At 38.8% G+C, this 16,020-nt stretch overlaps 1 protein-coding gene across 4 annotated transcripts in view; it reads left to right on the top strand.

Annotated features, from left to right (window-relative positions):
• LOC102962413 (ankyrin repeat domain-containing protein 26-like) overlaps positions 1-16,020 on the top strand; it is a 138,698-nt gene that overhangs the window by 12,661 nt on the left and 110,017 nt on the right. For all 4 annotated transcript variants that reach the window (XM_042977070.1, XM_042977069.1, XM_042977071.1 and 1 more), the window contains 3 exons: positions 3,458-3,528; positions 10,349-10,385; positions 14,107-14,179. In XM_042977070.1, the coding sequence (XP_042833004.1) occupies positions 3,458-3,528; positions 10,349-10,385; positions 14,107-14,179 (181 nt within the window). The remainder of the gene's footprint in view (positions 1-3,457; positions 3,529-10,348; positions 10,386-14,106; positions 14,180-16,020) is intronic.

Here is a 16,020-nt window from a genome sequence, read left to right as displayed (position 1 = left end):
GTGGCTCAGTTGGTTAAGCATCCGACTTTGGCTCAGGTGATCATCTCATGGTTCGTGGGTTGAACCCCACATCAGGCTCTGTGCTGACAGTGCAGAGCCTGCTTCGGATTCTCAATCTCTCTCTCTGTCTCTGTCTCTCTCTCTCTCTCTGTCTCTGTCTCTCTCTCTCTCTCTGTCTCTGTCTCTCTCTCTCTCTCTGTCTCTGCCCCTTGCCCACACTCTCATGTGCACTCTCTCTCTTTCTCAAAATAAATCGTAAATAAACTAAAAAAAAAAAATAATTTCTACTTCATATACATTTTCCTTCAAAGATGTATATTGGGGTGCCTGGGTGTCTCAGTTGCTTAAGTCTATGACATTGGCTGTGGTCATGATGTCATGGTTCGTGGGTTCGAGCCCCACGCCGGGCTCTGTGCTGACAGCTCGGAGCCTGGAGCTGCTTTGGATTCTGTGTATCCCGCTCTCTCTCCCTCTCCCTTGCTTGAGCTCTGTCTCTCAAAAGCAAATAAATGTTAAAAAAAAAAGATGCATATTAAACATAAATAGGAGTTTTTGTGTCTTTTGGATGACACTTTTCTTTAAATTGCTTTTTTTTTTCTTTTTTGAGTAATACTGATGTCGTTAGGTGATCTCTAATGATGATTAACTACTCTTACCAAGTCTCATCAGGTTTTATCCTTTTTCGTGTCCAGTATATGTATTTTTTATTTTATTTTCAATTGGTAGGAGTAGAAAGATGAAAGATAACTTTAACTGTATAGACTTTTCCTTTAATGAGGATAAGTTATAGGTGGGTGATAAAGAAGGAAGAGATGTGCTTTAGATTCACACAAGACTAGGTTGATTCATAGCTTTCCTACTGGCTAGGTGTTGTGACCTTGGGAGTGTTACGTATCATCACTAAATATGTTTCCTGATATGAAAAGGAGGATAATAATATATCCTTCAAGGGTGGGTGTGCGTAAATAATATTTTATATACATAGCATTTAATTTAGTGCCTACCATATGCTTATCAGCATCGTTAACTATAATTATGCCTATTTTGTTAGCATTCGCATTAAAATATTATCATTTTAAGCCTGCAGATAGTTTTTAATACTTACTTGACCTCTAGATGGCTTTGAAGTGCACTGTATCAGATTAAGGAAGACGTGGGGAATTAGTTTTTTTTAAATCTTTACCTATTCAGATAAGTGACCTAGCATAGTGTCTTGTTTATCAAACGACTTTAAATTAGCAACTCTATAATACATTACCCAAGTGGGACAAGAAGCTTCCTTTTTGTCCCTTCATTTTAGTCTTGGAGATCATTTACACAGATGAACACTGAAACATGTAAATGGTCGATTCTGAACAGATAGGCTAGATATTAACCTGATAAAGTATATCAAATTAGCTGTTTAAATAACTCTAAATTCCTAAGAGTGAAGTTATTCCTGTTATTTTAGAACAGCCTTCATGCTTTCTGTAAATTATGACTCAACAAATGTAGTCAGGCTTCTTCTTCAGCAAGGTATTGACCCCTTTCCTCAAGATGTATATGGATGGGCTGCAGATGAATATGTTTATATTAAGGGTTTTAATCTGTAAGTGTTTGTATTAAAATGCTAGTTATTACTAAACTGAGGTTTAAAATAATTTAACTGTTAACTTTGTATGTAACAGATGGGGTTTCGTAGTTTGGTCAGGCAGTTTTGGAATGGCAGTCGGTTAGTCCACAACATTAGCCAGAAATCAAGCAAAGGACTAGACTAGTTGGAAGTAGGAATGTGTGCAGAATTCTTTATCTCAGGACTTTTGAGACCTTTATCCTCCAGGATCCTAACCTTATCCATTTCATTTCAAGTATAACCCCTCTGCATGGGACACAAATAATGCTACATCTCTGTGTTTTCTAACTAGTAACTTGGGTCTTGAAATGTTCAGTTTTGTAGAAGACCCTCTACTTTCCTTTGAGGGCTATCTCCTGTACTCTGTCCCTTGAATTTTCCAAGAACCTAAGGAGCACCCTAAGACCAAAGAGACAGTCCTCTTTCACAAGTCATTTGGAGGGGAAAAAAAGGACATCCTGATCATTCTACAGTTTCCTTTGATTCTGTTGCTGCGGCATTGCTGTTGAAACTGGTGCTGCAGTCAGGTCGTGATTGACCTTTACTCCCAGGATTCCCTTGCTGATCCAGGGTTTTCAGTCTTCATGGTGTTCCACACTTAGATTTCAAAGCTATAAAGTTTCTTTGTTCACTGCACATGCACATATGCTCAGCAGCTATCCCAAAGCACCAGCACCCTGTTGGGGCAGCTGGGCCTCCTGGCTTTCGCCATACACCCCTGTCCCTCCACACTCAAAGACCTTATGTGGAACCCATATCTTAGCCTAGACTTTCCTTATGGGTTACCCTTTGAGGATCTTGTTTGTCTTTTGTTTTGTTTTGTTTTGTTTTTTTGCCAGAAGATGTTAGCTGGGATCATTCTAAACTGTCAGAGAGGTTCAAATGATGCTGCAGGAAGAGATCAGACTTCCCTTTCTCCTTTGTTAGCAGATCTGTACCCCTGCCTTATTTTTAAGTAGGCTCCATGCCCAGCGTGGAGTCCAACATGGGGCTGGAACTCACGAGCCTGAGATCAAGACCCAAGCTGAGATCAAGAGTTGGATGCCCAACGGACTGAGCCACCCAGGTGCCCCTGGACCACCACTTTAAATCCTGTGGAGCATCTTTTCTGAAGTCATGGAAGGTCTCATCTTGCCCTTCCCAGAGTAATGAGCATCACCTAAGAGGCCATGGCCTGAGAGGCCATGTTTTGGGTATCATATCTCATTAAATCCTCTTATCAACCTTGTAAAATAAGGCAGTAATTTACCTTGTTTTATAGAGGGAGATTTTGAGCCAAAGAGAAGTGGCTTCTCCAAGAACAAATAGCTATAGGTTATAGAGCTGGGACTTCTGGGTTCCAAACACTTTCCATTCTGGCACGTGAATTCTAATTATTCTCATTTCTATTTGATGTGTATTTACTTTTGATAGAGGGAGACAGAGTACGAGCTGGGGTGGGGGGTGGTTGCAGAGAGAGAGGGAGACACAGAATCCGAAGCAGGCTCCAGGCTCTGCGCTATCAGCACAGAGCCCGACGTGGGGCTCAAAGCCATAAACCATGAGATCATGACCTGAGCTAAAGTTGGATGCTTAACTACCCAGGTGCCCCTGGCAAGCTAGTTCTAATTTACTAAGCTAGAATGCCCTCAATTCATGACTGGTTCATCTTCCTGTTTTTTTCTTAAGTACAGAGTTAATGAAAAGCTTCTAGAACGTACAAATTTGAAGTATATGGGGCAATTAAAGTTTTTATATTTGCTCTGATATTATTTGAAATACTCTAAGGATTTGATTTATTTGGTAAATGTTTTTCATATCAGCATTAAGATAGTAATATTATTTATCATCCTTTTTTAAACATAGCAATTACGAAATAATTTGCCGACATAAAGAAGAAATCATGCTTAAAAATTCTTTGCAAAACAGCAATCCTGGTAAGACTTTACATAGTGAATTGCTCTTGGTGGTCCTCACATAAGTAAAGTCAGAGTAAGGGTGTTTTGATAATGAAAGAACAATGAAGAAAAGAACACCAATGTGTAAATTGCATGTATATATTTTTTCTTTCTTAATTTCTTTCTTTATAGTCTAATGTTCAGAATTATTTATGAAGTTAACTGTAGGTAATTGAAAATATGAGGCAGTATTATCTGAAAAGAAATTCATTATTTTAGTCATGACCCCTAAAATACCATGTGACATCTTTGTGTAATAAATACGAAAATGCTTTGTTAACTGTTTATTTAATTTTGAGAGAGAGAGAGAGAGAGAGAGCGAGTGAGCAGGAGAGGGACAGAGGAAGTTAGACAGAGGATCCAAAGCAGGCTCCACCACTGACAGCAGAGAGCCCAATGTGGGGCTCAAACTCGTGAGCTGCGAGATCACGACCTGAGCCAAGGTCAGATGCTTCACCAACTGAGCCATCCAGGTGCCCAGAGGAAAAAATATTGTTAAGTTAGTACGTTTTATGTTTCCTCCATAAACATATTATAACAAATTGCACTTGTTATAAAAATGGATCTTTTATAAAATGTTTACAAATGGATTATATTTAGTAAATATTGTTACCTAGTGATTTGTCTCATTAAAAAATGAACCAGCCCTAAAACTGGGAATTCTACAGTACTTTCCTGGTACCATAAACAAATGGCAAATAATAAGAACTGCAAATCTTAGCTAGTGTGCAGTACTGCCAATGAGACTGTTTTTTACAGATAGCTTCCAGGAGTACCGAAGAAAAGCAATGCCTTGTTGAGAGGCATAGGTTATTTCACATATTATATCAACAAGGTCTCACCATTATCAACTTCACTCCTCATAAATCAAGACAGAATGAGAGGGGCGCTTGGGTGGCTGCGTCAGTTAAGTGTCCAACTCTTGATTTCAGCTCAGGTCATCATCATCTCACAGTTGGTGAGTTGGAGTCCTGTGTCAGACTTCTCTGTCAGGCTGTTTGCTGACAGCTCAGAGCCTGTGTGGCATTTTCCCTTTTCCTTCTCTCTCTGCCCCTCCCCTGTACATGCATGCTCTGTATCTCTCAAAAAAATAAACATTTAAAAACAACAACAACAACAACAACAAATCCAGAATGAGATATGTTGACTTCATTAGAACAATGTTTTCTTCTGTTTGTTGGAGAATTGTCATGACACTGTAATTTTGTTAGAATAAGATACTCTGTTGCCATTAGTCAAAATTTTATCTTTATAAGTATTCAAATAGGGCAACTTGGGCTCCAGAAATTATAATAACAGCACAAAGATGTTTCACAATCACACACACACACACACACACAAATGCTACTGTTGCTCCCTAGTTGTGGCACCTAGTGCACTGTACAATCTGAAAAGTAGGAAGAAAGCTTTAACTTGGCAGACTGTTACCAAAGAACTTCTGTAGGTTAGTTTTGGAAGTTACAGGGAAGGCAAAGATAGAACAGACAGCGTTTTGATCATTAAGCTGCTCATAACAGAATAGAGTTGTCCCTGCGGTTTTTGAAACAGAAAAGTTTCTGTGGTTTTTAAAAATAATTTTCAAAGGAATCATTTTTATTCATGTCCATTTGTTCACTTCACAAGTAACTCTTAAGTGCCTGTTAGCTACTAAGTGTTATCCTATTGTTGTAGAATACAAACATGCAAAAACCAGTCTCTGCACCCCAGGAGTTGTTGTTACCACTGCCATTTGTATTATTTACTCTATTTAGTGCTTACTAGGTGCCAGAGTCTCATAGAGCTTATAATTATCATTGTTATTTTGTATTGGCATTTGTTCCAGTTACCGTAAGTTCCCAGTGAGGAATCCGAGTTTTCAAGGACTGGGTAGAATCTACGGTAAGCATGCAGAGTGAGGAGTTCAGTTTGCCAGGTAGAGAGGCAGAAGGACCAACATTTGTATGTTTGACAATGTTTGTAAACTATCACGATTATGTGTTTGGCGGAGTACACAGCAGTGCAGAGGCGAAGGTGTACAAGTGAACTTAGCAGGATTTATGAGCAGCTGGGTTTTGCTGGTAGAAAAACTGTGCTATGGCAATGGTTGGGAATGAGGTGAATATCTATGTAAGACAAGCTTATGGAAGTTTGTTAGTGCTATAGAAAGGAGTAGATCTTACCCGATAGGCCTTGGGAAATTTCTTTGGTAGGATGCTTTTAGCGGCAAATAATAGGTGACTTCTAACAGTGACTAAAACAGTAGGAACCAGAAATGTTTTGATGGTTCAGTGATGTCATCAGGATCCCAGTCGTCTCTTGTTCAGTTTTGGAGTTGGTGGTATTTTTATTTCTCCTTTCCGTGGTGGCTAATTAGCAACAGCTCCAGGTATCATATTCTCACATACAACATCCAGTGGGTGGGAAGGACTGCTTTTCTTTAGGTGTTTCTTTTCACTAGGAAGAGGCTTGCAGTAGACTTCCTCTAACATTTTAAAGACTAGGTTACATCACATACTCATTCCTAAACTGGTCCCTGGTAAATCAGGTACTGTGATTAGCTTAGAATAATCCTTTCTCTTTTTGAAGCCAGGGTGAGGCCACCTTCTCTGTGTATGGAGACAATAAATATCCAAATAAAGTTGTGATTCTCTAGCAAGAATGAAGAATATGGAATGGTTCTTAGGGAGGGAGCCAGCAGTATTTGATGCAGAGATTTTGGAGAATTTGAAGCAGAAGACTAATAAGATTAGATTTGAGTTATGACACTCTGGTTATGGCATAAAATACAGATCACCAAGCCTTTTTCCTAAAGAGCCAGTGAATATTTTAGGTGATGTGGTTTCTCAGCTCTGCCCTTGTAGTGTGAAAGCAGCTATAGCAATATGTAAGTGAAGACATGGGGCTATGCCCCAATAAAACATTATTTACAGAACCAGATGGCAGGTAGGATTTGGCCTGTGGCCGTAGCTTGCTGAACCCTCATATGGAGGATAGGTTATAGGAAACCACATAAAGAGACTGGGAGGCAAAGGAAGCTCTTGTTTTCTTAGCCTAGTATTAGTCCATTATGAAACTTTCAGCTGTGTAGACTGAAAACGTCAGGGGGTTCAATTTATTCCATTAATTTTTTTTTCAGGGCCTTGTGTCTTTCTCATTTGTTTTGCTTATTTTTTTTATTCATTTAAGAAATAACAATAATATTTGGTGGCTTTTTTTTTTTCCCTGCGAAAATAATCAGTTAAGAACTCATGTTTGACCAGGGCACGGGCAGGGAAAAGATAAAGCAGAGACCGAAACAGTATAGTTAATACGAATTTGTGATTCCTGAATATGAAAAGTTAGGGGGTGAGAGAGAACTCTCAGAAGACTCAGAAATTTCCAGGTTGTGTGCCAGCATTTAAATTGGACATGAAAAATGTGTAGGACTTTATCAGATGAACAGAGGAGAGCAGCAGGAATGAGGACACAGTAATTATGAATTTTTTATTATTTTTGCAATGACTGCCTTTAATAGGTGTACTATATTTTTAATTTTCTAAGAAATTAAGGAGAAGAAACAAACAAAAAACTATAATCAGTAGTATGTTTTTATACTGGGTCTGATAGTTCTGTTTTTTCTAGAACAATCCCTGTTACTTCTTTTGATTCCTATCTGCCAGAAATGAACTAAGTCCTAGTTAGTTGGAAAAATTAACTGATTTTTCATATTTGAGAGGAACTTGTATATGGTAGAACATAGCGGCAACCACCAGGATTCTCTCTCTCTCTTTTTTTTTTTCTGAGTAAATTAGGATTGTTGCTTGTTTCACACTTTGTGACATCATGATTTAATCTATTCCTTTTAAACCTTTCTTCAAAAGGATATATAGGAATGTAGGAATTTTCCAGGCAAATACCAAGAAAAAGAGATTCCAGGAAAGGTATTCTGTGACATAACCTTCTGACTGTAACCACGTGTATGACATCAACCCAAATAATAAAAATTTCATATAATGCAGTTGTGATAGAGGCACCACAATGACACCCAGATTTGATTATCCACTGGAAGATCTCACAGGACTCAGCATATAGTTGTTGCCTATGGTTTGTTATGGGGACAGGCTAGAAAGGCCACTCAGCACAGAGAAAAGGTGCATGGGGTGAAGTCCAGAGTAAACCAAGCACAGGCTTCCAGTAATCCTATCTTTATGGAGTTAGCAGGATGTGCTTAATTCCTCCAGCATCAAATTAGGACAGCACAAGTGAAATGTTGTCTGCCAGTACGAGGCTTATGGATACTCAGTGCCCGAGGTCAAATGCTAATCACATAGGCATCTTCTCCTTAGCATGTCCCAAAATTCCAGGTTTCCAAAAAGAAATCAAGTGTATGGCCTTACACACACTGATTTTACCAACACTTAGGCACAGTGAGCTTCTCTTACCAAGCTAGGGAATGGTGGAAACCTTCCTTAAATCCAAGATCCCAGGGAATAACCAAGGGCCAGTCATTCAAGTAGGATATTCTGTGGGTAGCCATCTTTGGCCTGCTGGATGAAACCTTTTCTGCATAGGAATTACAGCCCTCAATTCATTTTTGGTGGTGTCTTAAAATTTTATTTTAATAGCAAGTAATATGATGGTTAACATGGTACGGTTTCAGTTTCATCATCCATATGAAGTAGGTATTTGTACAAAAAAGACTAGGGCAATATTAGGTCATTATCATCTTTTTTTATGTGATTAAGCTTTCATTATGATTCTTAGATATGATCAGCATAATGATTTTTGATTTAAAATTAGAATAAAATCTCAATTATAAGGAAAACCCAGGTTTGATTCATATAGTGCTGAATCCCTGTTTATAGTTATATTTGGTCATATTCATCAATTGTTTTCTTGCCTAAGTACACAAATAACTTGTATTTTTGTATTTTGCTTTATGTATTTTCATATACTTCCATATGGGAGACATTACCCCTATTGTGTTACTTTGATCTCTATCTTAATGTTCAAGGTGACTGTATCATGGTTAATATATGCTAAGAGTAGCTTCAATGGATACCGTGTTTGGTTGTTGTACTTTGTTTTATTGTTTTTTACATTTAATGAGCCTTATTTTTTCAGCAGTTTTAAGTTCACAGCAAAATATAATAGAAAGCACAGAGAGTCTCCATATACCATACCATGCACCCGTACACGCCTAGCCTCCCCTGTTGTTAACATCTTGCACGACAGTGGTCCGTTTTTAGTAGTAATTTTTTTTCAGTTCTTTTGTTTAGTTTTGAGTGACAGAGCATGTATGCGTGTGAGCAGCCAAGGGGCAGAGGGAGAGGGGGGAAAGAATCCTGTGCTGTCAGCACAGAGCCTGATGCAGGACTTGATCCCATGAACTGTGAGATCATGACCTGAGCTCAGATCCAGACATGGACGCTGAACCAATTGAGCCACCCAGGCACCCTGACAAGAGTGGTGCATTTTATATGGACACTAACTCATCATTTTCAGGCAAAGTCTCTAATTTGCATTAGTGTTCAGCCTTGGTGTTATACGTTCTATGAGTTTTAACAAATGTGTAATGATGTGAATCCACCTTTGTCGTATCGTGTGAAAAGAGTTTCACTGCCTTAAAAGTCCTCTGTGCTTGGGCGCCTGGGTGGCTCAGTCGGTTAAGTGTCCGACTTCGGCTCAGGTCATGATCTCGTGGTTCACGAGTTCGAGACCCGCGTCAAGCTCTGGAATGACAGATCGGAGCCTGGAGCCTGCTTCCGATTATGTGTCTCCCTCTCTCTCTGACCCTCCCCCCATTCATGTTCTGTCTCTAAAATAAATAAATGTTAAAAATTTTTTTAAAAAATCGTCCTCTGGGCTGTGCCCCTTTTTCCCTACATTCACCCCAACCCTTACCTCCATAGTCTTGCTCTTTCCAGAGTGTCATATAGTAACAATCATACAGTGGATATCGTTGAATGTTTAGAAAATTAAAATTCCCCACTAATTGAATGTAGGCATTCAAGATATTCTTTGCCCTTTGTTTTGTTTTGTTGCTCATCAGTAGAGGATCTGATGACATATGCCTTCCATGAAAAAAAGCATGATTTCTCTAGATGTGTGTCACCTAATGGGGAGGGTTGAGGAAAATGACATCATGAGCCACTACATAGCACTAACATTGGGATCATCCTCTGTGATGTTCAGTGGGTCTAGATAGACTCTCTAGCAATGGAAGGAGACAGTCTCGAGAAGTTAGAACTTTATCAAATTGGAATGCCAAATTCTTCCTACTTACCTTGCCATTGGAAATAAGGCCAGGGAGAGTCTGTTTGCTATGATTTGGCCATGCTGCAAGGTACAATAGCTATGGAGCACATTTGTGAGGTGTTGTTTCATCCTAAAACTGAACAGTCTCTACTAAATGGCTGGGGGAAGTTCTGCTGTGTTACAGCAAAATAAAAAAAACTCTCTTTTAACTTCTCTAGGAGTGGAAGTCCAGAAAAATCATGCTAGTTGCAGTTTGAAATTGTCAGCTTGTGATAATCATTCTCCTAACGATACCAGTTTCCTCCATTGTCATAGAGTCGGTCAGTGATGGCCATTGTAAACATCAGTTCACCTGTAGCTGTCAAATTCTGATAAAACCCATTCTTGCTTTTGGTCAATATAGAGGAGAAAGTAAGATTTCTTAGTGCTTTAAGCCTACGAAGGGTATAATTACCATTCAGTGTAGTGTGGTTTCCAGGTGTGGTCCCAAAGCAATACTTTTTAACAAATCATAAGCCGTACACTTGTAATTTCCTCTATTTTTCGATTGTTGATTTAACATGTATTTTGCTTTCTTCTTTAGGATCAGATGAGAAGGCTGAGGAAGACTCTATAACCAGGTAGGGTTTTTATGGATTTGTAAAAATGACATTCGTCGGGGCACGTGGGTGGCTCAGTCGGTTAAGATTGTGACTCTTGATTTCAACTCAGGTTTGTGAGTTCAAGCCCCACGTCGGGTTTTGCGCTGACAGCCTCCTTGGGATATCTTTCCCGATTTCTGTGTGCACTCACTCTCAATGTATAAAGGAACGAAATGAAATGAAATGGACAATGAAAGGAAAGGAAGTGAAATGAATGAACTGAAAATTATGTGTTTCCTAAGGGAACGCAGAGAACAAAAGCAGTTGTTGCGTGTTCTACCCTGGACAAGACATTATATCCTATGCATAACATCTCTTAAGTTATATAGGCATTGCATAGCTTTGCAAAATAGCTGTGTTGTTGTAGCCTACTTTTTATTAGTTTGGCAACTGTGGTTCAGGGAGGTTGATGACTCGACCCTGATTCCATAGTTAATGGGTAGCTGAGGGGCTTGCCCGTCAGCCTGTGTAGCTTCCACATCCATTCTCTGGTTCCTCAGCAGCACTGAGATGAAGATACAGATCCTAGGGCAGATCAACTCAGAATGTCAAAGCTAATCATGTCGGAACTCTAATTTAGTGTTTTCTTAAGAAACCAGGTTAGCGCAAGCATTTGCCCATATGTATTTGAGCACTAGTGGTAACAAAATAATTAGGCAGTGGTAACTAGTCCCTTGTTTTTACCATCCGAGATTTTAGGGTGGATGTCAGCTATGGCCATGGTGTCACAGCTTTTACATAATAAGCAAGATGTCGTCAGGCAGCTCCTTAGATGTGGTGATAGCTCCTCTTCTTGAGACAAATGAGTTTTCTGTAAGGGAAGGGTATCTAGTTGTAGACCATGTTACATTAATTAAATTCAGTCTCTATCTCAAGGATATTGCTAGGATATTTCGAGGATTCTCTGTTGCCTAAGTTCCCAGTCTGGTTTCCCTTTGGGCTAGTACCCTTGACTAGTTCTAGGAAGCTTTTTCTTTTTTTGGGAGATTTTTTCCCCATGACGTATCTGTACCGTGTTTTTGCCTTTTTACTTTCTTCTCTGGGTTTCTTGGTATTTCTTTTTTTTTCCATTAATATTTCCCCTTCTGCCAGCTAAGGACTCTCCATTTTTCCAGAGGCCAAATCAAAAGTACTTAGAGTCTCAAGATTTAGGGAACCTCAGAGATTAATTCATCAAAATACCCTCTGGTAATTCAAACTCTGTTTAACCTCCTTGCCGAATGGTTGCTTACATGGACAGTTTGAAACTGAAAGAAATTGAAGTGACCTAGTTGGATATGATAAGTCACAGAAATGAGATTTAAATTCGGGTTCTTTTCCTTCTTTTTTCTTTCATTTCTTTCTTTGTTTTTGGTCTTCATCTTGCAGACAAATATTTTAATAATAGAAATCAAATACCCAGTAGTGGAATCACCGGATCCTATGGGATTTGTGTTTTTAATTTGTTGAGGCCCCTCCATACTGGCTTTCACTGTGGCGATACCAATTTACATCCCATGACCGGTGCACACGGGTTGTTTTTTCTCCACACCCTGAGCAACCCTTGTTGTTTCCTGTGTGTTGAAACTGAGCCATTCTGACAGATGTGAGGTGAGAAGTCATTGTGGTAACGTTTATACATTTAATTTTGAACCATTTCAGAGCATTCCCTGCCTGTCACATTTGGTTATGGAAACTCAGACTGGGTCTTTCCTGGAGATTTCACAGGTTAGCAGAGGTGGAGGCAAAATAGAGAACTGAAAGCTTTTTTAAAACAGGGTCCAAATTGTGAAAGACCTGTACTCTGGAAACCGTAAAACACTGATGAAAGAAATTGAAGGTGACGGAAAGAAAGAGAAAGACATCCGATGCTCACAGATGGGAAGAATACATATTTTTAAAGTGTCTACACTACCCAAAGCCATCTACAGATGTCATGCAATCCCTGTCAACATACCAACAGCATTTGTCACAGAGCTAGACAAACAATCCTAAACGTTGTATAGAACCACAAAAGACCTTGAATGGCCAAAGCAATATTGAAAACGAGGAAACCTGGAGGTATCACAATCTCAGCTTTCAAGTTGTATTCCAAAGCTGTAGTAATCCAAACAGTATGGTGGGTACTGGCGTACAAAATAGCCTCCTAGCTCAGTGGACTAGAACCGCAAAGCCAGACATAAATCCACCAGTGTATGGTCAGCTCATCTTCCACAAACAGGAAAGACTATCCAGTGAGGAAAAGGCAGTCTCTTCACCAAATGGTGTTGGGAAAACTGGACAAATCACATGCCAAAGAATGAACCTGGACCAATTTCTGTACAGTACACACAAAGAAACTCAAAATGAATTAAAAACCTAAGTGTGAGTCCTGAAACCATAAAAAACAAAAAACAAACAAACAAACAACAAAGAATCCTTGAAGAGAGCACAGGCCCTCATTTCTCTGACTTTGGCTGTAGCAACATTTTACTAGTTATGCCTCTTGAGCCAAGGGAAATAAAGCAAGAATAAAGTATGGGGACTATACCAATCTACGAAGCTTTTGCACAGGGAAGGAAACCGTCAAAACTGAAAGGCAACCTCTGGAATGGGAGAACAAATTTGGAAATGTTTTGCAAATCCAGTAAAGGGTTAGTATCCACAATGTCTAAAAAATTGATACATGTCAACATCACCCCCCTCCAAAAAAGCCCAGTTTACAAATGAGCAGTAGACATCACCAGACACTTTTCCAAAGACAACATACAGATGGTCAACAGACACATGAAAAGATGCTCCCCAAAGTACAACGAGATACCACGTCACACCTGTCAGAATGGCTACACTCCAAGACACAAGAAGCAAGTGTTTGCGAGGATGTGGAGACAAAGGAAACCTCTTGCACCGTTGGTGGAAATGCAAATGGGTGCGGCCCCTGTGGAAAACAGTATGGAGGTTCCTCAAAAAATTAATAACAGAACTCTCCTATGATCCAGTAATTGCACTACTGGATACTACCCAAGAGAATACAAAAACACGAATTCCACGGGACACACGCACTCCTGTGTTTATTGCAGCATTATTTCCAACAGCCAGCGCAAGCGTCCATTGACAGATGAGTGAACGAAGAAGAAGCCCTATATGGATGGATGTGTGTGTGTGTATATGTATATCCATACACACACACACACACACACACACACACACACACACACACACTGTAATATTAATCATAAAACAATGAAATCTTGCCATTTGCAATCACCTGGATGGAGCCTGAGTGTAGTATGGTAAGCAAAGTCAGGGAAAAACAAATGCCATATGATTTTACTCATGTAGCACTTAAGAAACAACAAACGAGCAAAGGGAGGAAACAAAAGGGGAGACAAACCAAGAAATAGGCTCTTAACTGCAGAGAAGGAATGGATGGTTGCGGAGAGGAGGTGAGTGGTGGGAGGGATGAAAGAGATGATGGGGATGAAGGAGTGCCCTTGTCATGATGAGCACGGGGTGAGTATGGAGTTGGTGAATCACTATATTGTACAACTTAAACTAATATAACTCTGGATGTTGCTATTACTGGAATTAAAATAAAACTTAATGAGAAAACCAGAGGACAACTTTTAATGATACCAAGAAACTTCGTGGAATAAACAGATACTTGACCTTTCCCTTAACTTTTTTAAATTTTGTTTTTAAATGAATGAACATGTTTTTGTTGTATTTTTTTGCTCTAAAGGCTTTCCGACACACCTGTTCCTGATGATTCATGGTCTACATCAGCTAGCCAAGACTTAGATTTTGGTACCAAGGTAAAGTACCCTCCTGTGAAACTCACTTTCCTGCTCTGAATTGAGTTTTCTCCCTTATTTACTCTGAAAATTTAAGAGGAGCCTGTGTATCATCATTTTATGTGTGTCATGGAAAGTTAGCAAGAACAAACCACTTTACAGATACATGACGCGTTGAATGTTTTGTTTTTTTTTTTTTTTGTTGTACTTTGGTAAATCCTACAGGTGGAGGCTGATGAAAGAATGGGCTGGAAAATATATAATGACCGTCAAATTATATTGGGAAAAGCTTTTCCATAATGGAGGCAATATGACATTGCTTAAGGATAAGGATTCTTACTGTGATAGTAACATGACTGATAATACTCATGCCTAAATGAAACCTGATTGGGTCCAAGTATCTATTGTAGGTTGCCCCCCCCCCCCCCGCCCCGGGCAAGTTTTATTTTGGTGAGATACAGGATTTTCCTTTGGCTCTATCCTTTGTTCTACATTTAGACTAAAATCATATTAGAAAATGTAGAAATTTAGGTGTTTACATTATTTCTCAACATTTACGTTACAAAAGTGTTCCCCTGTAGTTTTGAAATAACTCCATGAAGAGTAAGGTAAAATGGTGCATCTCCCCGAAGAATACGTATTTTGCTGAAAAGAGTAGCTCTATGAGCAGAGGCTCTTCATAGCCAAGTTGTCAAATTTCTAATTTCAGAAATCTTTCCTATTCTAGCTTTGAAAACTATCTCCTCCTAGTCCTTGTGTCAGATTCTAAAATTTAAAGTTTCAGACATCTGATATTTATTTCAGTATTCATTTCAAAGCCCCTAAATCTTGATAAGCTCCTGGAGGTTAGGAAACACACTTGTTTGACTCCTGGAGCTGCTAGAATAAAGTCTTGCTTGGAAGAAGCAATGTCATGGTTTTTGAATGTGAATAAATGAGTAGGGAAATGGAATTCCGTAGAATGGAGTTGGAAAAGTAACAAAATACGCATGATATATCACAATTAAATATGTGAATTTAAAAAGTCAGGCTTCAGTTTATATTCCGTTTTAGTGTTTAACATGTATACATGCAAATGAATTCTATTGAGGAAATCAGGAGTTACATAAGAAAGAAGGTTACAGTATATTTTTAGTATCCTCCCATTGTGAGCTTAGAATTGCAGAGAAAAAGTCCTCAGCCTTTGTTTGTTTAACCCCATCTGTGTCCCATTACATACATCCTTTGAAGGTTCCCATTTCTTCCTAGAATTCTCATTCCCAATTCTTTCTCCATAGTGAATGTTGACGTGTTAGGAACCTCTCTTTTTCTGTTCTTTTCTTAGTCTAGTAATAATTTCTAGCCCTTCGGAAGCGATAGATGCCAGGAATTGAACAATTTATTTATACTGAAAAAAATTAAATTCTTCATTACAGTATTTATAACCAGATAACTGTAGAGTGATAAGAGTCAGTATTATTAGAGATATACTGTGAATCAAAGCCTCTCTTTTACGTAGATATTGTATAGATAGATAGATAGATAGATAGATATAGATATAGATATAGTTAGATAGATATAGATAGAGATATATATAATATATGCATATATACACATATACATTTACACTTATATACACACACACACACACACATATATATATACATACACACGCACACACACACACACACACACACACACATATATATATATATATATATATGCACATATATAGAGACATATATCTTTAAAAGGTTTAAAAGAGACTATTGTTCATAGTATACTCCCAATCCTACTTATGTACCTGTTGAAAAATGTATGTTGTTTCCACTTACCTTCCTTTGCTCACATTTTTCCTTTTCTTTTTTGTCTTAAGCTCATGC

Source organism: Panthera tigris (assembly GCF_018350195.1).
Source record: "Panthera tigris isolate Pti1 chromosome A1 unlocalized genomic scaffold, P.tigris_Pti1_mat1.1 chrA1_random_Un_scaffold_58, whole genome shotgun sequence".
Taxonomy (NCBI): Eukaryota; Metazoa; Chordata; class Mammalia; order Carnivora; family Felidae; genus Panthera; species Panthera tigris.
This window is presented reverse-complemented; position numbering and strand designations above follow the sequence as displayed.